This window comes from Heptranchias perlo, chromosome 7 (genome assembly GCF_035084215.1).
Source record: "Heptranchias perlo isolate sHepPer1 chromosome 7, sHepPer1.hap1, whole genome shotgun sequence".
Taxonomy (NCBI): Eukaryota; Metazoa; Chordata; class Chondrichthyes; order Hexanchiformes; family Hexanchidae; genus Heptranchias; species Heptranchias perlo.
In genome coordinates, this window is record NC_090331.1 from 50,941,759 (window position 1) to 50,968,711 (window position 26,953).

A 26,953-nucleotide genomic window follows, 5' to 3' on the forward strand; every position below is an offset into this window, starting at 1 on the left:
TGAGTGCTGGGGAGAAATCTCAATATTCATCCACTTTTAACTCCACAAGAGGGAAGTTAGAAGAATCTTTTTACACAGAGGGTTATTTGAATAAGAAATGCTTTATCACAAGTAGCAATTGAGGCAGAGGCTACATAACAACATAATTTAAAAGAGGATTGGATAATTATTTGAAAAGAAAGAATATAAAATGATATGAAGAAAGGGCAAGGAGATGGGATTAGAATAAAGTTGAAAAGCCAGGAGTGGGGACAATGGGCCAAATGGCCTACTCCTCATAGAATCATAGAAAGTTACGGCACAGAAGGAGGCCATTTGGCCAATCATGTCCGTGCCAGCCAAAAAAGAGCTATCCAGCTTAATCCCACTTTCCAGCACTTGGTCCATAGCCCTGTAGGTTATGGAGTGCACATCCAAGTGATGAGTTGAAGGTTTCTGCCCTCAGGGTGAGTGGGGGGGGGGTCTGGAACTCACTACCACCCTTTCAGGCAGTGAGTTCCAGATCCCCCCCCCCCAACCATCCTCTGGGTGAAAAAATTTCTCCTCGGCTCCTGTCTAATCCTTCTACCAGTTATTTTAAATCTACGTCCCCGGGTCACTGACCCTCTGCTGAGGGAAATAGGTCTTCCCTATCCACCCTGTCTAGTCCCGTCATGATTTTATATACCTCAATTAAATCTCCCCTCAGCCTCCTTTGTTCCAAAGAAAATAACCCCCAGCCTATCTAATCTTTTCTCATAGCTAAACTTCTCCAGCCCTGGCAACATCCTTGTAAATCTCCCCTCCAGTGCAATCACATCTTTTCTGTAATGTGGTGACCAGAACTGTACGCAGTACTCTAGCTGTGGCTTTTCCAATGTTTTATACAGTTCTAGCAAAATCTCCCTGCTCTTATATTCAATGCCTTGGCTGATAAAGGAAAGTATCCCGTATGCCTTTTTAACCACCTTATCTACCTGTGCTGCTACTTTCAGGGATCTGTGGAAATACACTCCAAGGTCCCTTTGTTCCTCTGCACCTCTCAGTATCCTCCCATTTATTGTGTATTCCCTTGCCTTGTTTGCCGTACCCAAATGGATTACCTCACACTTCTCTGAATTGAATTCCGTTTGCCACTTTTCTGCCCATCTAACCAGTCCATTAATATCTTCCTGCAGTCTACAGCTTTCCTCCTCACTATCAACCACACGGCAAATCTTTGCATCATCTGCAAACTTCTTGATCAAGCCTCTCCACATTCAAGTCAAATCATTTAATATATACCACAAAAAGCAAGGGACCTAGTACTGAGCCTCGTGGGACCCTACTGGAAGCAGTCTTCCAGTTGCAAAAACACCCGTCAGCCTTTACTCTTTGCTTCCTGCCACTGAACCAATTTTGGATCCAACTTGCCACTTTCCCTTGGATCCCATAGAAAATAGGAGCAGGAGTGGGCCATTCGGCCCTTTGAGCCTGCTTCTCTATTCATTATGATCATGGCTGATCCTCTATCTCAATACCATATTCCCGCTCTCTCCCCATTCCCCTTGATGCCTTTTGTGACTAGAAATCCATCTCGCTCCTTCTTAAATATATTTAGTGACTTGTCCTCCACAGCCTCCTGTGGTGGAGAATTCCACAAGTTCACCACCCTCTGAGTGAAGAAATTTCTCCTCATCTCAGTCCTAAATGTCCTACCCTATATCCTGAGACTGTGAACCCTCATTCTGGACCTCCCAGCCAGGGGAAACAGCCTCCCTGCATCCAGTTTGTCTAGCCTTGTCAGAATTTTATGTTTCAATGAGATGGGCTTTTACTTTTTTGACCAGTCTGCCATGTGGGACCTTGTCAAAAGCCTTTCTAAAATCCATGTAGACTACATCAAACGCGCTACCCTCATCAACCTTCCATGTTACCTACTCACAAAATTCAATCAAGTTAGTCAGACACAACCAACCCTTAACAAATCCATGCTGGCTTCCTTGAGTAACCCGTGCCTTTCTAAATGACAATTTATGCTGTCCCTCAGAATCGATTCCAGTAATTTTCCCACCACCGAGATTAGACTGACTAGCCTATAATTACTTGGTCTATCTCTTTCTCCTTTTTTAAACAATGGTACAACGTTAGCATTCCTCCAATCCTCCGGCACCATGCCTGTAGCCGAGAAGAATTAGAAAATAATGGTCAGAGCCTCCGCTATTTCCTCCCTTGCTTCTCTTAGCAGCCTGGGATACATTTCATCTGGGCCTAGCGATTTTATCTACTTTCAAAGATGCTAAACCCCTTAATACCTCCTCTCTCACTGTTTATCCCATCTAATATTTCACACTCCTCCTCCTTAACTACAATCTCTGCATCGTCCCCCTCTTTTGTGAAGATAGACGCAAAGTATTCATTAAGAATCGTACCCACATCTTCCGCCTGCACACATAGGTTACCTTTTTGGTCTCTAATAGGCCCTACTCTTTCCTTAGTTATCCTTTTGCTCTTTATGTATTTATAAAGCATTTTGGGGTTTTCCTTAATTTTACTTGCCTGTATTTTATCATGCCCTCTCTTTGCTTTCCTAATTTCCTTTTTAATTTCACTCCTGCACTTTCTATACTCCTCTAGGCTTTCCACAGTATTGAGCTCTTGGTGTCTGACATAAGTTTCCCTTTTTTGCCTTATCGTATACCCTGTATGCCCCTTATCATCCAGGGGCTCTAGATTTGGCAGTCCCACCCTTTTTCTTTGTGGGAACATATTTGGTCTGAACCCTCACTATCTCCTCCTTGAATGCCTCCCACTGCTCTAACACTGATTTACCTTCAAGTAACTGTTTCCAGTCCACTTTTGCTAAATCACTTCTCAGCTTAGCAAAATTGGCCTTTTTTAGAAAATTTAGAACTTTTTATCCTGTTCTATCTCTGTCCTTTTCCATAACTATGCTAAATCTAACTGAATTATGATCACTACCACCAAAATGCTCTCCCACTGATGCTCCTTCCATCTGCCCAGCTTCATTCCCTAAAACCAAATCCAGAACTGTTTCCCCCCCCCCACCTCCCCACCCCACCCTTGGGCTTACTACGTACTGGTTAAAAAAAATTCTCCTGAATGCAATTTAAGAATTCTGCACCCTCTATACCTTTTGCACTGATTGTATCCCAGGGTAGTTGAAATCTCCTACTATTACTGCTCTATTGTTTTTGCACTTCTCGGAAATTTGCCTACATATGCCTACTCCTGTGCTGTAGTTTTTCTCTGATTCTATTCCGTAATTCTGAACTTTAATGAATGTAGCGCAATGTTCCTGAATATTTCTAAACAAATTGCTTGAATACTGCTCCGCTTGACCAAATAGTTTCTAGGTTTACATGTGAAGAATGGCTACTGGAGGACACCTGTAATTCCTGGGACCATTTTTCAGGAGATGTCACACTCAGGACAAAATCAGAGAAGAGGGAAATGGATAAAATTTACTACAAAGTCTTGATTTTTGATTTCATCTGCATTTTATATGTTAGAGGTTTCTTAGAATATGGAATGCTTTACCACACATTTGTACTGAGTCAGAGATTATAACATAATTTAAAAGGGAATTGGATAAAATAATGTGAGGAACGGTGGAGAAATGGGATTACAGTAAACTGCTCCAGTTGCAAATCTAGCACTAGCGCAGGCACGATGGGCCGAATGGCCACCCCGTGTGCTGTAATTTCAATGATTCTAAATGATCCATGTAATTCAACTCCATTGATGGATCTGAAAAAGTTAGCAATAGTTATGGATATTCGGATCTTGCTGAAATGTTGTAGAAGCTATTATGCTTTCAATCACAATTCCTTGATCTTCCATGGACTAACTTGGAGCATTTTGAATAATGACACCTGCTGAGCAATTTATGGAACAATCTTATGGCCAAAATGCTTTTGACAAGAAGAATATGATGGTGACTTTATTTTTTTAATAATTCAGATCCATTATTCAGCCACTTATGCCATCCTGCTTCCGTTCACTATCTTGAATTATGATCCTCCACAAGGTGAAGATTTCTTTGAATCTTGTATACAGCGTTTCAGGCCTCATTTGAGTGAGTATTGTACTATACGTCATGAGAATGCAACATATAAATCTTTGCAGTCGGGATATAATGTCCACATATTTTCTTCCTAAGTCAGTGAGTCTCATATTCAAGCACAGAGATTTATTCTCAATCTGTAAATGATTTTAATGCATTACAAAATGATATAATAGTGTAAACTTTGAATTCACCTACAGTAAACATGTAATATTGAACACTGCAGTAGTGATTGTTTGGCTTAAAATTGGATTTATAAACTACAGTATATAGTTCATAAACAAAACCTCTTTATTGTGGCTATTTCCTCGCTCAGTCCATTATTTTAAACAGCGCACAGGGAATTGGAGAGGTAGTGGTGGTTTGAGTGCTCTGCCATATTGCAAATTGGTAGGATGATTCTGAGCCGCTGGCCCAATTTCTTCGACAACTGTTGGCTCAACCCAGTAGGCTGCGTACTGCATTTGATGGTGAACCTAACTTTGGACTGAACTAGGAAAGCTAGAATAAAGATTTATTAGAGGTGGGCTGAATCAGTAAACAAAGATTAATTTCAGAATGTCTGTCTTTTTGAAACACAAGATCAGTGACTTGATCATTTTTGTGCTGGGTCCAAAGATCTACTTATGTCGCAAGTGTGAGGGTACAGTCTATATTGTATCTGTATTTTCAATTAAATTGCCCTATTTGCATAATTAGCTACTCTGGCTATATATTCTAGCTCAGTAAACAACTATATTTTCATGTGCAGCATCATACCCAAGAAAGGATATACTTGCCATAGAGGGAGTGCAATGAAGGTTCACCAGACTGATTCCTGGGATGACAGGATTGTCATATGAGGAGAGACTGAGTAGACTAGGCCTAGAGTTTAGAAGAATGAGAGGTGATCTCATTGAAACATACAACGTTTTTACAGGGCTTGACCCGGTAGATGCAGGGAGGATGTTTCCCCTGGCTGGGGAGGCTAGAACCAGGGGTCACCGTCTCAGATTAAGGGGTAGGCGATTTAGGACCGAAATGAGGAGATATTTCTTCACTCACAAGGTGGTGAATCTTTGTAATTCTCTACCCCAGAGGGCTGTGGAGGCTCAGTCATTGAGTACATTCAAAACAGAGGTCAATAGATTTCTAGATATTTAAAGGCATCAAGGGATTTGGAGAAAGTTCAGGAAAATGGCGTTGAGGTAGAAGATCAGCCATGATCTTGTTGAATGAGGATCAGGTTCAAGGGGCCGGATGGCCTACTCCTGCTCCTATTTCTTATGTTCTTATGACCACAGTGGGGATGGAGATTGGATTTCTCACACTTTTCTGAGTTTCTGCCATAATTACGCTGCTGTGGGAAGTGTAGAAAAAATGCCAGCCACATCTTTGAGGGAGGGAGAATTTGGAGAGTTGTCCTTCCCTGGCTAGTGTTGGTAGCAGCTTGGAAACACCCACCCTCCTCTCAGGAAGACCAGGGCAACTAGGATGAAATATCTGGATTTGATGACCTTTTAAACAAAAAGGCCATGTAGGATTTTTCAGTTTCTATCTACCTTACTACGACTGTAGATATCCAAAACATAAATATAACCTGTCAAATGAGAAACGAAAGTGGGGAGCGCATCCGAGTTCCTGATACTTTTAGGAGGCAAGGACTGAATGATGATAAAATTTACAATATAAATTACAGATCAAATAATTTTAACTAGATATGTGACAAATGACTAAGTATTTTTGAAAGCTATATAGTTACCCCTAATTTTGAACTCTCTTTCCCACTTGAATGACTTTGAAGATTACAGCCAAAGATGTCTGTAGAGAGGTGAAGGCTATCTTGCATAAAATAATTGGGGTGCATTTGTGTTTCTTCCATAAGTAATTAAAAAAAAATTTTTTGATCCTAGCTTCCAGTGATCATACTGTAACTGCATCCCAATTGTATAAGTGTTCATATTACTTTTACCATACAGATGAGTATTGAAATACAAAAATACCAATAATGTTGAAGAGTTAGTACATTAGTCTTGTTAAAATGGCCAACTTTAATGATTGGAATACGAAATCATTTTTCAGTCATAAATTATTTCTTTCTGGAAGTTTAACATTTTTGATATCTTTATTATGATTTAGATTGTTCAGTAATATAGTGGATTTATTTTTTTTCACCTACATTACAACAGTGACTACACTTCATAAGTACATCATTGGGTATAAAGAGCTTTGGGAATTCCTGAGGTAGTGAAAGGTGCTATATAAATGCTAGTCTTTTCTTTTACATAGGTTTATTTGCCCCTCATCTTCTGGTGCTATTTGGTTACTCACTAGCTCTTGCAGACTACTTTCCTGAAGATATAATTAAGACTATTTTTAGTGTGGATTTCCTTGCAAAGTTGGACTCACAGCTGGACAGTAAGTTTCTTTTGTTATTTAAGCATTGGTACTTGTGGATTATTAAAGTTATTGTTAATGTGTCATTAATTCTAACTGTTTTGAGATCCTGTGCATCATTGGGTCAGCACATTTCTCCCCACCCCCCAATATAATTTCAGAAATAAAGCATCCCTTCCTTTGATCAAAACAGACATTTTGATTAGTATTTTCCAGATGTGATTTAAAGCATTAATTACCAAGATAGGAATTCCCAGACTTTGGATGTCACTCCAGAGCTTTTTGGGGCACTGTGTGATGGCATGGGCCTATGGTTGGATCGGCTATTATATTGGGTGAATTTCTTCAATGCCTGCCATTTTTGATATCTCAAACTTTAACTTTTTTGAGCAACCAAAGGAACCACTTTTGCTCTTGTTAAACTATCACTGCATAATGCAGTATTGACGATAAATAGCAAAGTAGACAAAATTCCTCCTTTCATGAATGAAACCTGTCTTCCTTACTCCTTCTGGCCTATATGTGACTCTAGTCCTACACTAGTGTGGTTGACTCTAAACTGCTCTCTGAAGTGGCCTAGCAAGCCACTAATTTGTATCAGAAGGCTTACCACCATCTACTCAGAGCAACTAAGGATGGGCAATAAATGCTGGCCTTGCCAGCCGTACCCACATCCCGAGAATGAAAAAGAAATTGTTAGACATCGCCTGAATTGCACTTCTGTGTTATATTGTGTTGTTTTACCCAATCAGCCAAAACCTCTTCTGATTATCATTTTGTTTTTGAGTCAGTTGGATTGCTTATTTTAGGAGCAAATTCAGCTCTGGGGTACTGTTAGTTTTGATTCTCTCAAATGTATGACATCTGCAGCAGTTTGCTTACATTTAAATCCTCAGGGTAATGTCTTAAAAGTGACTTAGGATGCATGCTTAAACCGTGTAGCCTATGATGTACCAATGGATCAACTGGTTAAGACAGTAAACAGCTGAGGCATACAGAAAAGGACGGTCTCCATTTGTACTGTTAGCTAACCTCCATCGTAATCATACAACAATTTGCTTCGATGCCCCTGGGTAAGGGAGGGAAAAATTCCCACATCTGATTGCTATCCATTGACTGGCTGTGAGTCTGCATGTGGCCGTTGGGTGAGGATAGGATCAGACTCACCTGTGACACTTTATGTGGTCAAATAGCTTGCCAACGCTCACTGTCTTGGCTTCCATGAGTAGAATGCCCCTGTGGACAAAGTAAACACTAATTATGAAACTGTACCCCAGCAAGGAGTCAATGCCTTTAGGAGAGGGGAGAAAAGTAGTGGAAAAAGAAAATGGTGTAATCTATTCTAATAATATGGTCTCTAATACTAGCACTGCCTGATGTTCTGAACATGCGGATCCGATTACGTTTGATGGAGCTGAACAGAGCTGTCTGTTTAGAGTGCCCAGAATTTCAAACCCCTTGGTTTCATGACCGTTATTGTCAGCAGTTGCTCAATAAAGGTTAGTGATTGCTACTATAAATAAATTGTATTTTTGAACCCTTTCTTCCGTTTTTTTCCTATTCCCCTTTTAATGTTTGTTCACCTCAGTCTATGCTGCTGTCGGAAGGAAAACTAGTCATTTATCTGCAGTTTTAGGGTGGATTTTGTCTGTCTGTATGAGCTGTGGGAGAGCCAAGTATCCAGTATTTGGGCCCAACTTAGGAAACTTTGACACCAGGAAATATCCTTCTTCACACTTGTGCTGCAGAACAGGGCAAATTCAAAACAGTGGTTGGCAGATTTTGGTGTTGGTGTTAGAATATGAATTTGCTACAGCTGTTTAATCAATTCAACCATTAAGCTGCAGTTTTAAATTCCCCTCTGGTGGCACTTCTCTAGTTCATACCTTACACAGGCCCGGAATTCACCACAATGGCGATATTGACGATGAGCGCCATAAGTTATCATGCTTCCCAATCCTTCTGTGGCAAATTCACGCCACAATTTGCTGTAATAATGATTGGAATACGCCACAGCGAGCATAACGACAGATCGGGAGTGTCGCGGCCAATGTCTGATACCCATCCAAGGTACCGGGGCCCGACTCAGAACAGAACAAAGGTTATTTAACAGTGACACATTTAGGAGCAATGGCTCCGAGCTGATAATGTGAGAATGGGTCACAGCATGTACAAACAGAATGTTCAGGTCGGGTTTAATATTATTGAGATTGTACTGAAACCATAGTATAATATAAATATATAAATCAGCATTAGAAGGAACCAGCATGCAAAGGGTTGTCTTGTGAACTGCATGCGATGCCTAGCCACATTTAATTACCAGCAGCAATCCAAGCCTAGCGCACAAGCTCAATTAATATTAAAATATATCAGAACAAGCTTGAATGTCAAAACACTTATTTAATTCTGTAATTGAGGTTTAAGATGTCAATGAAGTTCCTAGGACAAGTCAGTAAAAATGTTACTCTCAGGTAACTTGCTGAGTGATTGAATGCCCTCCAGTGCCATTCTATAATGGCCTAAGTGGCTGTGGCGATCACAGTGCTGTTAATTCTGCAAACTTGATCTTGCCATGATGATGGAAAGAGGTTAGCATTAATTGCCTGGTACAGACAGTTGCCCACCATAAGCATGGGTGGTACAAGTGGTGGGGACTGTACCATCCTTTGTTTTTTGATTTTGTATTTTCAATAAATATGTTGAAGCCACATATGGTGTGCTGAATTTATACATTATTTGTGACGTGCATTCAAATGCGTCTATCTCTGAGTGCAACACAATGTTTTTTTGTAATATAAATTGTTTCTCTTTATAGGCAATGTTTATGTGAGTGCAATCCAGCAGCAGATTCATGAAATATTGGGGCAGTTATTGGGAGGAAGTAACTATGCCAAAGCCTCTGTTTTCACCCCATATTATTATTTTATAGGTATGTTATTTGACTTTTTGGAGCCTCCTTTAGCTATAATCATTGTATTTTTTTGGAGGAATGGTAATTTAGATTTCTTGTTGGATTAATTTCTGTTCTCGGGAATTCCAATGGTCTAATCCACCATCATGAGTTTCTGGATTATGTGGGTGCTTGAATTTGGAAATATGCGGGTGTAAGAGTTCATTGGTTTTTGAGTATATGATTTTTTTTTAAAAGACCTTCAAGTCTACATTTGGTCTTTCGTTTTAGTAACTACAAAATTGATCAGTAATTGAAATAAATTTTATATTCTACAAATGGAACCCAAAATTACTTAGTTGGAACAAATGAACTATAACTACAACAGCAAATTAAGCTCTATTAATAAACATTAATGGATTCTTGCTTTACAAATCAAATATAACATTTTGTTTCCACAAACTGCAAAAAAACTGTTAACAGTTGGATATACTTGGCTTTTTTTTTAACAACTTTTGATTTGTAATGTAGAACTGTTCAGTGTGTTCCTCCATGTCTTCTGAGTTTCCAGCCACAGCCTGCTAGCTCTGGGGTGTTACTGGAGCTGATGGATGAAATAGTTTGGGATTTTGACACGTGGCGAAGAGTGAGTAGCTCTAGCTTAGTTACATAGCATTTGTAGCACAGAAACAATCCATTCGGCCCAGCTGGTCTATGCCAGTGTTTATGATTCACACGAGCATCCTCCCAATCTACTTCATCTACTTCATCTAATCCTAGTTGATGTGTGCATGGCCTTTTATGTAAATGTAATGGAAGACTTTTACATATCTAGGCAGATGATTGTTCTTTTGCCTAAAAGTCTTTAGGTGAACCCCATTATTAAACAGAGGTTAGCAACTGGGATGACTGAGTGTATCTTTTATTACTGTCTAGGTTAGGGTCCTTTTTTTTTAAGTTAAAGCTCATTCTACTAGTGAATTGGTCATCTCTTGGGCTAGTGTGCAGTGTCTTCCTTTTGAGGTCAAAATTAAGGCCTGAAGAAGCATTCATACATTCACTAAGCATTGCTGTCTTAATTTGATAGCTTAGAATGACAAGTATTTTGATACTGTTAAACTCCAAATTGGCCTGAATCTGTGGATAGATTGAATGAATGAGGAAGACTGTTTGCTTTCCTCTGTTCTATAAGAAATAGGAGCAGGAGTAGGCCATATGACCCCTCAAGCCTGCTTCGCCATTCAGGCTTGAGTGGCTGATCTTCGACCTCAACTCCACTTTCCTGCCCGATCCCCATGTCCCTTGATTTCCCCTAGAGTCCAAAAATCTATCACTCTCAGCCTTGAATATACTCAACGACTGAGCATGCACAGCCCTCTGGGGTAGAGAATTCCAAAGATTCACAGCCCTCTGAGTGAAGAAATTTCTCCTCGTCTCAGTCCTAAATGGCCGACCCCTTATCCTGAGATTATGCCCCCTAGCTCTAGACTTACCAGCCATGGAAAACAGCCTCTCAGCATCTACCCTGTCAAGCCCTCTCAGTATCTTATATGTTTCAATGAGATCACCTCTCATTCTTCTAAACTCCAGAGAGTATAGGCTCATTCTACTCAATCTCTCCTCATAGGACAAGCCTCTCATCCCTGGAATCAACCTAGTGAACCTTTGTTGCACCACGTCTAGGGCAAGTTTATCCTTCCTTAGGTAAGGAGATCAAAACTGTACACAGTACTCCCCACATTGAAATCCACCTGCCATAGTTTTGCCCACTCACTTAGTCTGTCTATATCGCTCGGTAACTTCTTGCTCCCATCCACACAACTTACTGTGTCTCCTAACCTTGTGTCATCTGAAAACTTGGATATACAACTCTCTATTCCTTCATTCAAGTCATTAATACATATGGTGACAAGCTGAGACTCCAGTACAAATCCTGTGACTTATTTTAGGTTCCCTTGTACTGCTGGTATTTTGTCCACTTCCTCCACTGTGAAAAAGGATACAAAGTACTAATTTAACAAGACTGTTATTATCCATAATAGTTTTGTTTGCACCTGTCTTCAATGCACCCACATTCCCCTTTACCACTCTTTCTCTGGATATATTTATAAAAACTTTTGCTGTTAGCTTTGATATCTCCTGCAAGTTTTATTTTGTATTTCCTTTTTGTACCTGTTATTACGATCTTTGTATGCTTCTTATAGCTCTCCCAGTCCTCTAGATTTCTACCTTCCCTTGCATTTGTGTTAGTCTTCTCTTTTAGCTTGATATCCAATATGGAGTTTCCAAGAACATTGGAAGAATGAGGAAGACTATCCCTGCAGTCAGTAGTCTAACATTTAGCACTGTTCTAGAACTTCAGTTCCATTTAGTTTTATACCGTGAAGTAACTGGCTGTAGAATAAACTTATTGGCAGTAACAGTAAATTCCAGCCGTTTATTCTTTCATGTGGACGGCCACTATAGGTTCATGCTTGGCATCCTCTTGAGGATGAGCCTTCACCTGGTCAAGAAAGAACTGTTGTTAGTGGTGATTTGCCCTCGATCCAAATATTTTTACACTGAAATTGATAAATTATTTCTTGCAGACTTTGAATGCGTCCTTGATAAACACCAGAAGCCACTTCCCTATGTGGATCAGAGTAGTCTGCTACTTTCTAAAAAAGGAAAAGTGCCTTGGGAACTAGATAACCAATTTATTGGAGAGAAACAGCTACTTCCAGGAGCAAAAAGGTTTGTGCAGAGCCAGTTTTAATGTGTTTTCTCAAAGATTTTTCTGAAAACATCTATGAATTCTGAAGCAGTACTTTTCAAAATATCTCTGCAAGAAATAGATCATCCCAGCAAGATACAGACTGCACTTTTTTGGTGTACCTGGTTAATAATTCAAAATATTGAAAGTAATTCACTTTCTATATGCTCCTATCCATCCTAGCACTTACCAGAATTGTGTAACTTTGTGGATGGTCATTTCTCCATAGCTGCTATCAGTATTACTCTGTAATCTGCCTGATATAAGGCTAGTTCTCCAGGGCATGGCAGTGCTGGTTCTTTTTATTTTTGTGTTTTGCTCTGAAATAGAATTCTCTGGAAATTCTTAGTTGGCTGTTAATTTCAGAACTTTGTGATGACAAAGGCAACCCAATTAGAATATAATTTCAGGTTACGATTTGAACTTTTAAATCTGCAATGTCAAACGTTAAATTTATTCAATCAGCTTTTCCTTGGGAACTGTTGCAAACTTGATGGAGTCCTCCAGACATTTTGATATGGTTCAACATTTTTTTTGAAGACTGCAAACTTAGATGTTATAAATTCAAACATTGAACTTAATTTTTTTGCCTTTTTTTTAACTGGGTGGTTAAACTCATATTGAATCATGCAATTGGAATAAAGTAGTTCAGCATGATTTTGGCATTTAACCAGAATGCTATATTGTGTTCTTGATGTTTTTGAGTATGAATATTCATATTAATAATTAGCAATATCGAGTTAGTAAAATTATTGACACAGTCTTGTATTCTTCAGCCATTTAATTAAAACTGCTGGAATTGCATTGCTAAGACCTTGGCAACCAGCTGCCTGGAGCGGAACTGATGAGGCCGGTCTGGGTCCTGCTACAGAGGCACTTCTCAACCTCTACTACAGATCAGCACTTCCTCTCTGCTTCATGCTGATCTGGTGGTTTCGGGTTGAAAATTAACCTTACTTCCTATATCTGATTTTTCTAATGTAAAATCTGTATGTCAATTTGTTGCAATGGCTTTTTTAAAAAAAGAGCCTATATGTGTTTATGTATATAATAAATGTGAGAAAAGCGGTTATTCACTTTTCTCACATTTATTTAATTGGTGGTCAAATTATACTCCAAATTATTAGGTTGACACACAATGTCTGTCTTCATCCTCATTTGACTTTTTAAAAAAACAGTAAGTAGAAAGCCTCTAATTGCTATCTGTATTTGTTGATGTAAACATTCTAATCACTGGTACCTGTGAAACACAGATAAAGAAAGAGAGGGAGGCAGGCAGGCAGAGATGGACAGAAAAGTGCTTCCAAAAAAGTCATAACACCAAATTTAATGTTTGAGATCTCTTAGAAAGTTATAAATCAGTGCTGTCAGGCCTTGGATGTTCCCACCCTGAGTGTTCATGCCATGCCCCTCCCCTCACAGCTGACAGCTCCCAGGAATCTACTAGTGAGTCAAACCACACATTCCACCATCTGGTTCTACCAACTTCAAGTAGTTCTTCCACAGTGATGTCAGATCGCAGGATCCCTCCATACTGACAAACCCCAGTAATGCTGCCAATGCAGGTTCCTCATCCCAGTGGTACGAAATCAAGGACCATCTGCAGTCTTATCAAAATTCAGGACTGATCCCAGTGCTACCAAATTACAAGACCATTCCCTCCATTCAGTATTGCTAAATATCAGATCCCTAACTCTAAACAATACATCTTACTATTTTTTTTTGTTCTCTGGACATTGGTGGCACGAGCAAGGCCACATTCATTGTCATCCCAAATTACCCTGAGAGTGTTGATGGGCCTTCTGCTTTATAGCAACTGTTTGTGCAACAAGAATCAACCATGTAGTGTGGGACTCGAGTCACGTATAGACCACATCAAGTAGGCGCCCTTCCCTGAAGGATGTGAGTGATAGTCACCCATTTCCCTTCCTCTGCCTCATGATTCCTCTCTAGTTGTGGGGTGATCACCTCATTTGGTTGTTACAAAAAGAATATACAAGAGGTAAAGAGTCTCCTGAGCTGCATCTATGTTCTAGATATTAATTATAATAAAGTCAACATTAGAAAGGTGTGATATATTTACTTACATCATGGGTCATTATTCTTGAATATAGGTTTCTGCTGATTAAACCCAGAACCCGCAAATCGTGCATTCTTGAAATATCTCTAACATATACTGTTAAGATGAACTTTAAAGTGTGCTCTTTTAGTTCTTAACTTGCATTGACTGAAGCTTCAAGAAAGTTCATTCACTCTGCATCAGTGTAAGAATTTGAATAAGGCTTAACTGGCTGGTCCTTGGGATCGGCCAACCATTTTGTATAATGCATGCCATCTGTTCTCAGCATTATATCTATCTAGGGTAAATGTATCTCCTAATAACAGACATATAATCCCAGAAAAGCCTAAACCTCTTGTACCTGAGGGAATTGTGGTGGTTAGCAGTTGTTGCCTAAATTGGGGAAAAAGGTGTAAAAAGCTAAAGATACAAATTATGCTTTTTTTAATCAATAGAAGACTCAATGGTAGCAGTATTTTATGGCATTATTTGATGACTTAAAAATTAACTAAGATGTTGTCATTCCTACAGAGTTGCTGTAGAGTTTCTCGACTCTAAAGCTTTCTGCAAGAACTCTCGTCACGTTAAAGGAGAAACTGTTATGAAAAAGAGACACTTGGAGATCCTGGGATATCATGTAGTACAGGTACATTGGTATTTCTGTGAGCATGCATATCTGTACAGAATAAGGCAGTCAATCAAAATATGGCAAATAGCCTAAAGACCAAGAAAGTACCTGATACACAGCAAATATTTTTTTTAATTCCTTCACTTTCTGAACTCCTTTTTAAAGCTATATTCAGGTTTGAACATATTAACCCAAATCTTGTTGCACCATATTGTTTTTGATTTGATAAAATCTCACATCTGCATGATAACTTCATTCACAGAAAATATCAGGTATATACAATTGAGTAGGAATTTTAACAATTATAACTGACAAAACATTGTATCCACTAACCTTTGCAAATATATTACAATTCATGGTGATTTTTTTTTCAAATTGAGCTTTGTGACAATTTTTCTTTTACCAAGTAATGTTTAAACAAATCACTTTTTTAAATCTTAAAATCAGTTTCCATTGCTCTAGCCAATTATGATGTGGAGATGCCGGTGATGGACTGGGGTTGACAATTGTAAACAATTTTACAACACCAAGTTATAGTCCAGCAATTTTATTTTAAATTCACAAGCTTTCGGAGGCTTCCTCCTTCCTCAGGTGAACGATGTGGAAAATGTGTATTTTCCACATCGTTCACCTGAGGAAGGAGGTAGCCTCCGAAAGCTTGTGAATTTAAAATAAAATTGCTGGACTATAATTTGGTGTTGTAAAATTGTTTACAATAGCCAATTATGATTATAGAATTCCTACTGGATATCCAACAGTATTCATTTGTCTTGTGATTGGTTTCTCTTTTGGGGGATGGATTTGTGAAAATTAAATTGTGTCAGAATAAACCACAGTGGCCTAGGTTTGTCACCCATTTTCCAGCAGTTCCTGAGCAAACAGGAGTGTGAAATGTGGCAGGGAGCTGTTCCACTGGCTCCCTGGCCTCCTCCTCCACTTCCAGGATTTTCCACTAGAAATTACTAGATTCTAAATACGCCTGTCCATATTTGGATGGGCAAATAAAATGAAATAATAGGAATACATTATCCACTGTATTTTCTATTCTTAACGCTTCCACTGGATGTCAGCAATATGTTACATGCCATTGCTAAGGCAGTGAAGTGTTCCTTAAAGATTAAAGGGCACATTGTCTGGTGCAAGGTTGAGAGACTGCACTAGGCAAAGTGGGATATGTAAAAAGAGAATTAAATTTTATTTCTTCAGCTGACATTGCCAGTCATTGGTGAGGTGGAAAGACCAGAAATAGTGCTGCGAACCTACCGGTAAAATTAAAATGAACAGGGTTAGAGTGCCGACGCACAGGTTTGTGTAAAAGCAGCATCACCTCCAATGTGGCAGGATTCCTGCTGGATTAGGAAAATCCAGACCACTGCGCATTAACCACTTTCATTTCCCACAAAAGTCACTTTTTATGGGCTGTCCATGTGAGGTGCTGAATTATGGCCAGTTAAGTCTTATGAACTTTGAAATTTTCTTTTACCGTAATGTAGTCATCAGTCAGTTCTCATTAACCAATAACAAGAGCTTTAACTTAGTTTTCATTTACTAAATTACACAATGTTTCTGATACTGTGATAACTGGTGGAGCAATAATATTACCCAAATACTCTTTGTCCTTATTTATTATTTTGATCTTGTATTTAAAGCCTGCAACATGGCTTAGTCAATAAATGATAAAAAATTTGGCCTCAAAGATTTGTAATCCAACGTGTATTGCATCTTTCATCACATTTGTTAGCATTGTTCCAGTTTGTAGTTTTTTCTTGCAATGTAACTTACTATATATTTTATAATGTACTTTTATTGTGGAATTTTAAAATTTTGCCTTTGTTGGAATTACCTTTATAGATCCCTCATTTTGAATGGAATTCCATGGAATTGTCAACAAAGGATGCTTGGATAGAATACCTCAAACAGAAGATATTTGCAGAAGAATCTTGAAATCATGAAACAAATTTTAACTGAACTGATTATAGTATGTCTGCTTGTGGAAATGTATTGAATATTTTAATAAATCAGGTTTATTCTTATACTGTTAATTTTTCTTTAAGATTTGGGATTTAGAAATGGTAAAGTCAATTCTCAAAAACATTGAAATTCCATATCAGTATAAAAAATGTAAAATAAAAGTAAGGATGATGACATTTTAAGGAATGTATCCTAAGTTAGTAAAAGAGGTTCAATGACTGGAGGTTGGACATATTGAATATGCAATTTCTTGGTTGAAATTTCTGTACAGTGTTGGAAAAGTAAGTATATTGTAATACTAATGTACTGGAGGATAATGAATTATTTGAATTTTTTTTAAAGAATAGAGACTTTAATCAAGGCAATTCTCTCGAGCAGTATTCGAATAACCAGTGTTCTTTAGATGAGCACCAGTGTTTAAAATGTATAACAAGTAGTCAACCATTAGAGTTATGCCCCAAATCTTCTGGAATTCAGTGGGAAGGAAATTCAATTTTAAATAAGGCTATCGGAGTCCTTTTTTTAAAAAAAAAGACAAGGCTTGTACAATTAATTGGGCAAACTGTATGTGAACTATAAGAGAATGGGTTGAATGTATTATTTGCTTTATTTTTAAAATAAATTTTATAAGTGCCTACATCTGCATTTGTTGTGTTGCATTACAAATAATCTTACATACAGGTATGTGTTTTCAGCTTCTACAGCATGCATGTACTCTGCACCCCCTCATTGGTGTCAGATAATATCAGTTGGTACCATACACCAGTTATGCTTGTGTATCATATAGCAGCAAAATTAGTGACACTTTGGAACTATTTATAATTTGGTAAGTCTAAACATGTTGAGGCGTACAGCAAGACATGTGGCTCCTGCAGCATAGTTGATTTCTTTCAGCATGCCACACCATTCCTTCTTGTCATCTTCATATCTAAATAAAAAGTACAAATGCATTTTAGTACATTCTTTGCATAGCCATTCAGGTAAAATTCAGCAAAGTATGTACAGCATCAATAAATGATTAATTTTTTAAAAAATTCTACTTGTTTTAAACCTTTGAATTGTTGGGTGCTATACAGTATGGGGTATAATCTGAACTCTTAATTGGGACCAAGGGAATCTGCTGCAACTCGAAGGTAGATTTGGGTCACCAATGAAACTTCAAAAGCAAAAAAAGCTTTAAATCAAATGCTACTCTTGTTAGAGCTTTGGTAGGATGTTTTTTTTTCACCTAGAAAAAAATGCAGGATTCCAAAATGCTGGATTTAAAAGTACTGCAAAACATAGCATAGTGCCATGGAGTGGTATCATGTCCATCCAATTTCCTCACCTTGTTTCTGATCCTAACTAGGCCAATTGATATTGTATTTTCAGGTTGTACAACATGCATATACTCCATGAGGAAACGGATGGCCTCTACCTCCCACTCAAGAAAGGTGAATGGGGTGTGAAAGTTACTCTGGACCTCTATCAAACCTAAGCCTATAAATAGGGGCATGGAGCAAAAGAGTAAAGATGTAATGATGAAGTTATATGAAACATTGGTTAAGCCACAATTAGACCAGTGTGTGGAGCTTTGGGTACCCTATTATAGAGAGGATTAAAGCCATTGAGTGTACAGTGTAGATTCATCAGGATGATGCCACGGATAGGAAACTATAGTTATGAGGAAAGACTGCAACTAGTTCCTCTGGAGTAGAGAAGACTAAGATGAGATTTACAGTAAGTTTTAAAAATTACAACAACTTGTTTTGATAGCTTGAATATTTCCTTTGATTGGAGAATTAGTGATGAGTGCTTATAAATTTAAAATTATTACTAAGAGGTAGAGATATGGTTGGAGAAATTTTGTTATGCAGAGAGCGTTGGAGCATGGAATGCTTTGCCACATGGAGTGATTAAGGCAGCAGACTCCAGTGGCTAAAAGGGAGGAGGGAAAATAAGAAAAATGGGTGGTACAATGTTCAATTTTAAGAGCATTTAGTTAATTATTACTGATGTAAGTAGTTGCAAAATATAACCAAATATTAAATTTGCCAATAATTTCAAAATGAAATTGATCTATTAAAGAACCTTCTACAAATTTACAATAAATATTTGACAATGTCTGACCTATTTGTTAATGGAAATGAAATAATCTCATTGTCCCAAACTATTTAAGTGGGTGAATTCATCTTGCATTAATAACTACATGCAAACACTAGCTAATCTACAATACTGCTGTATTGCAATGTGTTGATTATTTTCATTAGCTTATAGAAAGGTTATATGAGCTTCTTGCATCTAGAGCATACCTGACATTTGAAAATATTACACTTGGATTGATTCAAGGGGCAGAAACAGAAAAAAAAACATTATTCATGAATAAAATTACACGAAACTAGGTGAATTATTTCCTGCATCTTTTTTCTAACCTTGATAACATGGGTTTTCATTAAGAGGAAGAGTTGGAGATTTGCAAGCAGCTGCCATTCCTGAACAATCTTTCCCAGTAACAACAATTTGTTTCTATTTAGTCTTAAGAGCACTTGGCCACAGTTGAACACAACTGCACTTAGCAGCTAAACATTGCAAATATGCTCCAGCCTACCTATGATCAAAGATATGGGAGGCCAGCTGGTATTCTATAATTATAGACTTACTTCCACACGTCAGTGAGTTCTGAGGGAGCATATTCTTTATTTTCCAGCTGAATCATAGCAAAACCTCCAATAGCATAAAGTGATCCAGCCATATTGATGATGTTTATAGAGCTTCTCTCTTGAGGGAATTCAGGCATTGTTTCCCACCTGTGATAGTCCAACAAGAACAATATTAAATGTACAGTTGGATATGTTCACTCTTACTACAAATGGTTGTATGGCTTTTTAGCTCATGTATTGTCAAGAAAAAATCAAAATAAATTTGGTACATCTTTCATTCAAGAAATACATATGGTGTAGGTGGCATGTAATTTTTGTGAAGAATTTTATTTGGTGCTTCTATATTTTTTCATTCAAACAAAAATCCTGCCAATAAATATTACACAGATTGTAACATTGCACCACTACATTGTTATTGAATGATTATATGATGAAATATACTAAAGTTGCCAGTGTACCTTGTATAGCATAATATAAAGTTTAGCTTGAGTGGAGAAATTAATGTTAGTGTTGTTTTGATGTCACCAGAAGGCTGTGCATTTTACAGCATGCAACAAATAACTTTTTATTCTTTTAATCTTCATTAGCAGTTTTAGTACCTGTGCAAAAATTAATATTTTTTTTTTACATGTACTTGGGTTCCAAAATCATTCACAAGGGTATGTTTTTCCGAGCCTTTATCTATGGCAAGGTACCTGGCCTGCTGTGAGTACAGATGGGGAAGTCACGGACATGCTGCCTATGATTTTTCATCAATTTATTTCAATGGCCAGAAAATCATGGGTGATGCACTCGTGATTTGCCAATCGTGAAAATGATTTTCCAAAATGTGCTTGTGGTTGGCCAGGTACCATACCACACGTGAGGACTTGAAAAATCTACCCCATAGTTCCAATTGTTTCCTTAACCTTAAGACTGCTGGCAGGTCCAGGAAAATAACACTCTGGGACAGGTTTGGAAGTTTTCAGCTCACGCATGTGACACTGAACTAAATGCTAATATTTCTGTAATAAAGCTGCTCAGTGTCTGCAAGAGCTTTTACTGTTAATTATATACAACAAAAATGAACAATTTTAAATACTCCTTTCTACCTTTTCATCTAATTTTTCGTTTAAAAAAAAACGAATTTTACCTTTTTTTTAAAAAAAGAAAGTGACAAACACTTCACTTAAATTATTTTTCTACAATTCCACCATCCATTTTGGAGGTGCGTCTAACTTCCAAAAGAATTGGGCTTTTATTGTCTAAAACCTGGATTCAAACACATTTTCTCCCCCAGTTAGTTAATCAAAAATTCAACCCACTTAAAATGGACACTTCCTATCATCGTTAAAATTCAATCTGACATGTAAAACATAAAAATGACATTTGTTAGCACCCCATAGAAAATTGTGAGAAGACTCAATCTTCTGTATCTCAATTACGGCAAGATAGCGCCAGAAGTCTCTTCTATGCATTGTTTAAAAAAAAATCTTACTAAAACCATTCTATCTTTGTGTTCATGCTTAGCCGTAAGTTTGGGAGAGATTGCTATGAAATACTAATCCTACCACATTTTGTTTTCATGATGTGGAGATGCCAGTGATTGACTGGGGTTGACAAATGTAAAGAATCTTACAACATCAGGTGACGAAGGAGATAATCTCCGAAAGCTTGTGATTTTCAAATAAAACTGTTGGACTATAACCTGGTGTTGTAAGATTCTTTAATTTTGTTTTCAAGCATTGACTAAAAGTTTTTAATAAATTCTCATATCTGAAATTGTACTGTACCATCGTAGTAGCCTCTATTGTGATATCACATAACAGGAATGATCCTGTTTCTGACCCTACATCATCTCTCGCCATTCCTCACTTTGGTAGCCCTAGTATTTCATCCCCATTCTTTTCTACCAAGGCATGAAATCGCTTCCTCAGTGCTATTTCATAATCCTGGTCTCTGACCCCAGTCCTTGACTACTTCCCTAATGTTAACATCTTACTGTTAATTTTTTTAAAAATTACTTGTTTAAATTCACAAGATAATTACCAAAAAGGAAGGCCTTCTGGCCCATCTTCAAAAAGATCCTACAGTCCTGCCATTGCAGCTTCCAATTGTTTCTTAAAAGATTATACAGTTTTTGCCCTCACAACTCTTCCTGAAAAGCAATTGATGTATTGATCACCCTCTGTATGAAGACGAATTTATGGACATCAATTTAAATGTACTTTTTATTAGTTTAAACCTGTGCCCCCTTGTCTTTTTCTCATAATTTAAATTAATATTCCAGATTTAGCTTTTCCAGCCCCTTAACTATCTCTACAAGATCACCTCCTATGCATGCATCTCCTTTGCAGGCTGGAAAGACCAAGTCTCACATTCCTTTTGGTCTTACTCACTTATTACTCGTGATGTCATATGCTTCAGCTGCAGCTGTCAGACCCTCGTCAGTGACTCCTCCAACAACCCAGATTTTGCTTTGATGCATAGCAGCTCCAAACATGGCACGCGCTGTCTTCATAGCTGCCAGCTCCCTCCATTCAGATCTCTTTGGATTGTAGACAAACAACTTGTTGAGACACTTACTGCGGATAAATCAGAAATATAATTAAAATGATCAATTATGTCAGTCTGGAAGTAATCTATAAATGTGCACAACCTGCCTAATACTTACGTGTCATCAGCCTTCCCGCCAATAATGTAGATTAATCCATTGTGTGAAACCACAGAGTGGCCATAAATCTTAAGCGGGAATGCTTTGGATTCATTCCATTTTAGGTCACTGGAAAAAAATAAAACTTGCATTGAAATGAAATTCTCATCGTACCCTTCACTAGTCGAGGTAATGTTAATCAGATTTAAAAATTACAACATTGGTTCATAACCCTGGTTTACTCAAAGCTTTAGCCAAAAAGTAATGTTTCAGAAGATAGGGGAGATCAGGTATACAAAAGAACAGGGTAATCTATTTGCATACTAAGCCTAAATATGAAAAATCATGTCATTAGCTTGTCAGTGATTAAACATCAGCTCCAAATTGCATAGTTGTCAAATAGAATGGTGAAAGATAGTAAAATTTGTTTTAAATATCAGGGCCCACGCCATTATTATACCTTGAGATGGATGTAAACACACTTCTGTGAATAAAATGAAGCTGTTGAAAAGTCATCTGAAATCCAAGGTCAAGTACCAAATGTCTCCTTAAATACACAGTAGCTTAATAAACATCAAAATCGGACAGAAGAAAGCTAAACGCCTTTTTCAAAAACTAGATGCCAAAAAGTTACTGGCTCCAATGGCACAGGTGCTATTGGGTAATCAGTCAGAGCTTTATCTGAATAACTACTTTTCCCTTAGCGATGCATGTGTCTTCCTCATCATTGCCTCTAGCACCTTGTCAATGCCACATGATATACAAATAACATTTAAATATTGCAGTCATTTCCAAAAATTGAGCTAATAACCCTCTGACCCAACCAATTCGATTGTGGGCCCTACTATTTAAATGGACAGATTAAGGCTAAAATAATCTTGCTATGGATGGGGCTCATATTCTTAATGACAATATTATTTTTATGTCAATATATAGGTCTTCTTACTCAATGTAATTTAATCATGATTAATATTAAATGATAAAATAATTGAAACAACACCCAATATTCAAGATTCCAAGAAAAAAAGAATGGTTCTGCTTAACGACAATGGTTTTGCTGCAGCATTTTGTTATACATCATTTTATGCATTAATAATATGTATACCCTATGAAAAATAATTCGAAGATAATACATCGTTTAAAAGGAAACAATCTGAATTTACTTCATGTCATAGCACAATACTGAATCCAGCGATTGTTCATTTTGAAGATCCTTGCCACCAATCACATAAAGGAAGTTCTCTGTTTCTCCCATCCCGAAAAGGCATCTGGCTGAAGGCAGTGGTGGCAAGCCATTCCATTCACCAGTAATGTTGTCAAACTAAAGCACAAAACAAGTGTTTTAAATTTGTGACCGATTTCTTTACCAATTTAGTACATTCACAAATGCATTCAGAGATCCGATGAGATTTGATAGAAATTCGCAATGGTCCATTTTTATTTCACTAAATTATCACATATTGCGCAAAGTTTTTAAATGATACAAATTTCCACAAATATTTCTGACAGAACAGAAATCAAATGGGAAAAGTTTAATATTTTTTAAACGACTAAATTCATTTTTGTGGATTTTTGGTGGGATGTTTTTGGAAACATTTTGAAATTGTACAAACTTTTAATAACAGTTACAGAAAATATTAAGTTTCAAATGTATATTTTTGCAAGGAAGATAAAAACATAACTAATTTCACAACCAAGTAGATTTGTGTATACCTGGAAGAAATAGCAGTGGTAAGGATGTTCTTTAACTTCTTCGTCCACGTATAACCCACCAACAACAAAAATTCTATTTCCCTTTGTCACTAAACTAACATGGTTTCTGGGAATCTGATCATCTACTGCAGCCAGAAAGCATTGATTTAGGTTTGGATCATATGCCACCGCCACTGCATCATTAATGAACAAGATCATCTGCTTGACGAACATGCCATGTCTGGGAATGTCATTCAGGAAACCAGGGAGCAGATCCTCATCACCCACGTCATCATTAACCAGATCTTCATCACCCTCTCCTTTCTTTGCAGGCTCGGGAAGTTTCCCAGCAAAAGCATCTTTAATCATTTGAACCTTCTTCAGCAGATCTGGATTAGCCTTGATAATCTCATCTTTTTCGACGTGGTCTTTGACATATTTCTCAGCCATAAGACGAAAACGGATGCAGTCAAACATTTCTCCTAAACTTTTGACCCTGTTCTCTTTGTCCGTCCGGACCCATCTCATTACAGCTTCAAATACAACCTCTTCCTTCTCCACATTTAAAGTGTCATTCGCAATTACGCCGATGAGCTCATGCGAGGCAAGTTGCATAAAATCCTCATTGTCTTTACAGATTTGTTCAAAACGAGCGGACGCGTATTCGCGGGCAGTAATAGCAAGCCGAGGACAATCAAGAAGAAGTCCTAGTCTGAATATGGCCAAACAGTTATCGACGGCTAATTTTTCCTGAAGATAGGTGACACACAATGTGAACACGGAGGGGATCTGAAAGCGGCTGGCCACAGCAAAGACATTTTGCACGTTCTCATCGTTCAGTTCTATCTCTGAAGAATACAGGTACTTAAGTATCATATCCATGATATTCTCGTCAACATCTTCCAGAATCACCTCACATTTCTTCTCTTTATTTTCTTCTGAAAAGAAATACTCACGGAAGTAGGGGCTGCACGCTGCCAGGATTAGTCGATGGCACGGGAGGAACTTATTGCCAACCTTCAGGGAGCAATCAACAAACTTGTGCTCATCTAGTAATTTTTTCAATCCATCCTGAAGTAGGGTGGTTTGATAGAGCCGAGATTCTTCCCTTATATCTTTACGAAGGTCCATTCTGAAGTAGACTTGGTGTTGGAGGCTAAGAGGGCAGGTGGCGCTTGCCGCACTCGGGTCTTGCTGAAAAAGGCAGATCGCTGTGGCTTGCTACAATGTAATTTAGCTCTACCCGCTAAAAATAGAGACCCCTGCACGTTGGAATTCAGGTTAACCAATGTGGAAAGCGGACCTCACTTTGGCAGCTGCTGTGGACGGAAAGAGACAACTGTGATCGGCTTAAGAGTAAAACAGGACAGGCAGGCAGTCACTATAGGGAACGATTACTAAGGGAATTAAATTTAGTTATTTTTATAATATTGAGACAACGTCATAGCTAGTGTGTAACAGAGCCATGAATATCGCACATTACGGAATAAATCCTTCTACTAACTTCTAGTGCCAATTCTCAAATCACAAGTCACACCCATACAGCTGCCACCAATTACTCACAAATGCTCTTTAGGTGTTGATAAAAGGCTTTAAGAGTCCTTAGGATCGATTTTAACATTTGGAAAACTAATTTTAAAGGCATTACTTTAACAATCGAATTATGACTACTTTGTTAGAATATTGTAAGGTAGTACAACGGAATGTAATCTACGCAAGATTCTCATACTATGTTCTTTTAATGTCTCTGTCTTGATCATCGTGAAATTTAGTCTTCAGACAACTGGAGTTTACAAATGTGCTTTCCAAATGCTAATCTATAAGTACTTAAAAGTTTAACTAATAGCAAGATGTTTATAGACTGCTAGCATCAAAATTACAGGGGGAAAAAAGGTAAAATATTTTAATACACAAATGGCACCTAGCTATGAAAACATTTTTTGAACAACGAATCAAACAGACCATGTGTACACGTTTACAATATATTATTCTTGGTGCTGTTTATGGATAGAATGGGTGTCTCAGTAAAATATATTTACATTTCTCAAATGTAAATACGAAACTTGAACGACAAATTTACATACGATGGTGAGCAAAATCCTCTGCCAACATCCTTTGAGAACTGGGAACTCACGCGGGAAACATTTTGAACTTTTACAAATCCTAAACCCATCTAAAAGACATAATGCTTTTTATTTTAGCTTGAAAATTGTGTTTGTGGCTATCCTATTTTGATTTTCAAGTAACTTATTCACTGTACTCTTTTACAAGCAAGATCAGCTGCTGAACAGCTGAAAGTAGCGATCATCTCAGCTCATGTCCATTTTTAGATTTAGAAAGTTGATCATTAGTAAACTTAACATTTGTCTCACTGTCCTGCTGCTTTAATAAAACAATGTGACTCATTTTCTCCAGCACACGTATGTGTTAGCATCCTTTAAACTTGGCAAGTGTATAATGTGGCAGATATGTAAGTATATACTTTATTAATAAATTAACAGTTGAGTATGGTTGGAAGACTGCTGTTAAATTCAAAAGATTCAAAATGAAGCATCCTTTTTTAGTGCTATCAACTCCATAGTTCTGAAGTGGAGAATGTCTTGTTTGAATCTTCATTGGTCTGCATGCTATGTTGAACAATGAATTTCTACGGTTCAACTTTCATCTGCTCCATTTACATCTCCTGAAAGTTCTTCCCAAGTCATTCTAGGCAGAGAGCAGGATGGCCAGCCTACACTCAAGCCATCATGTTGATCAATTGTCTGATCCCCCCTTCTAATAGTGCTTCAATCCAGTCTTGTCTTTTCACTCTGACTCCTGTCCAGCCCAGCCTGGCCCATCAGGAATACCCTGTTGTCAAGACAATTTTCTTTGCTGCATTCAGCTCTTCCACTATATTTGCTCGTTGCAGTTAGGATTATAATCAGCAACATATAGTAGAAGCCAAGAAAACTGGAACAGACCGGGGTAGTGATTCACGGCTCACATGCTGTTTCCTCTGGCTCTCTTGATTCCCCAATTCCCCCATGTGCTTTATAGTCCACTTGCTTGCAGCCCATCGAAAGTGCTGGTCAGCCTGCTTGCTCTTCCATGCAGCAGTGCTTCCCCATCCACCTGCTTGTACCTATCCAACCCAATAGCTTCCTGACCCACCTTGTGTTTACAAATTCATCTGCTCGCTCAAACACTCAGCCCAAGTGCCTCCCAGCCTGATAAATGGTGGAAGAGGAGTGAGAGGTGAAGGAGGCAATGAAAAAGAATGAGAAGTG

The 26,953-nt window shown here is 38.0% G+C and overlaps 2 protein-coding genes across 4 annotated transcripts in view; one reads left to right on the forward strand and one right to left on the reverse strand.

Moving 5' to 3' along the window:
- The window catches only part of fastkd1 (FAST kinase domains 1), a 52,183-nt gene extending 34,825 nt beyond the window's left edge, over positions 1–17,358 (forward strand). The window contains exons 9-15 of one of the 3 annotated variants that reach the window (XM_067987517.1): positions 3,943–4,057; positions 6,314–6,442; positions 7,789–7,920; positions 9,237–9,350; positions 11,900–12,044; positions 14,654–14,768; positions 16,602–17,358. In XM_067987517.1, coding sequence (XP_067843618.1) covers positions 3,943–4,057; positions 6,314–6,442; positions 7,789–7,920; positions 9,237–9,350; positions 11,900–12,044; positions 14,654–14,768; positions 16,602–16,694 — 843 coding nt within the window. In that variant the 3' untranslated portion in view covers positions 16,695–17,358. Of the gene's footprint in view, positions 1–3,942; positions 4,058–6,313; positions 6,443–7,788; positions 7,921–9,236; positions 9,351–10,938; positions 11,016–11,899; positions 12,045–14,653; positions 14,769–16,601 lie in introns of those variants that run through there. The other 2 variants (XM_067987518.1, XM_067987519.1) reach the window with 2 other exon arrangements.
- Positions 17,310–24,899, reverse strand: klhl41a (kelch-like family member 41a). The gene is made up of 6 exons (XM_067987521.1): positions 23,706–24,899; positions 23,156–23,313; positions 22,014–22,121; positions 21,739–21,924; positions 19,361–19,507; positions 17,310–17,649 (listed from the first exon to the last, which is right to left on the reverse strand). The coding sequence occupies exons 1-6, from the start codon at positions 24,813–24,815 to the stop codon at positions 17,538–17,540; spliced, it is 1,821 nt and encodes a 606-aa protein (XP_067843622.1). The 5' UTR covers positions 24,816–24,899; the 3' UTR covers positions 17,310–17,537.
- Positions 24,900–26,953: the final 2,054 nt, after the last annotated feature.

What these genes read in the sequence shown, in the direction of transcription:
- klhl41a (XM_067987521.1), bottom strand. Translation starts at nt 24,815, where the DNA reads ATGGACCTTCGTAAAGATATAAGGGAAGAATCTCGGCTCTATCAAACC. An exon ending in ACCACTGCTATTTCTTCCAG is followed by an intron (nt 23,314 to 23,705) that starts GTATACACAAAT and finishes TTTGTGCTTTAG; the next exon opens with TTTGACAACATTACTGGTGA. An exon ending in TATGACATCACGAGTAATAA is followed by an intron (nt 19,508 to 21,738) that starts GTGAGTAAGACC and finishes GGACTATCACAG; the next exon opens with GTGGGAAACAATGCCTGAAT.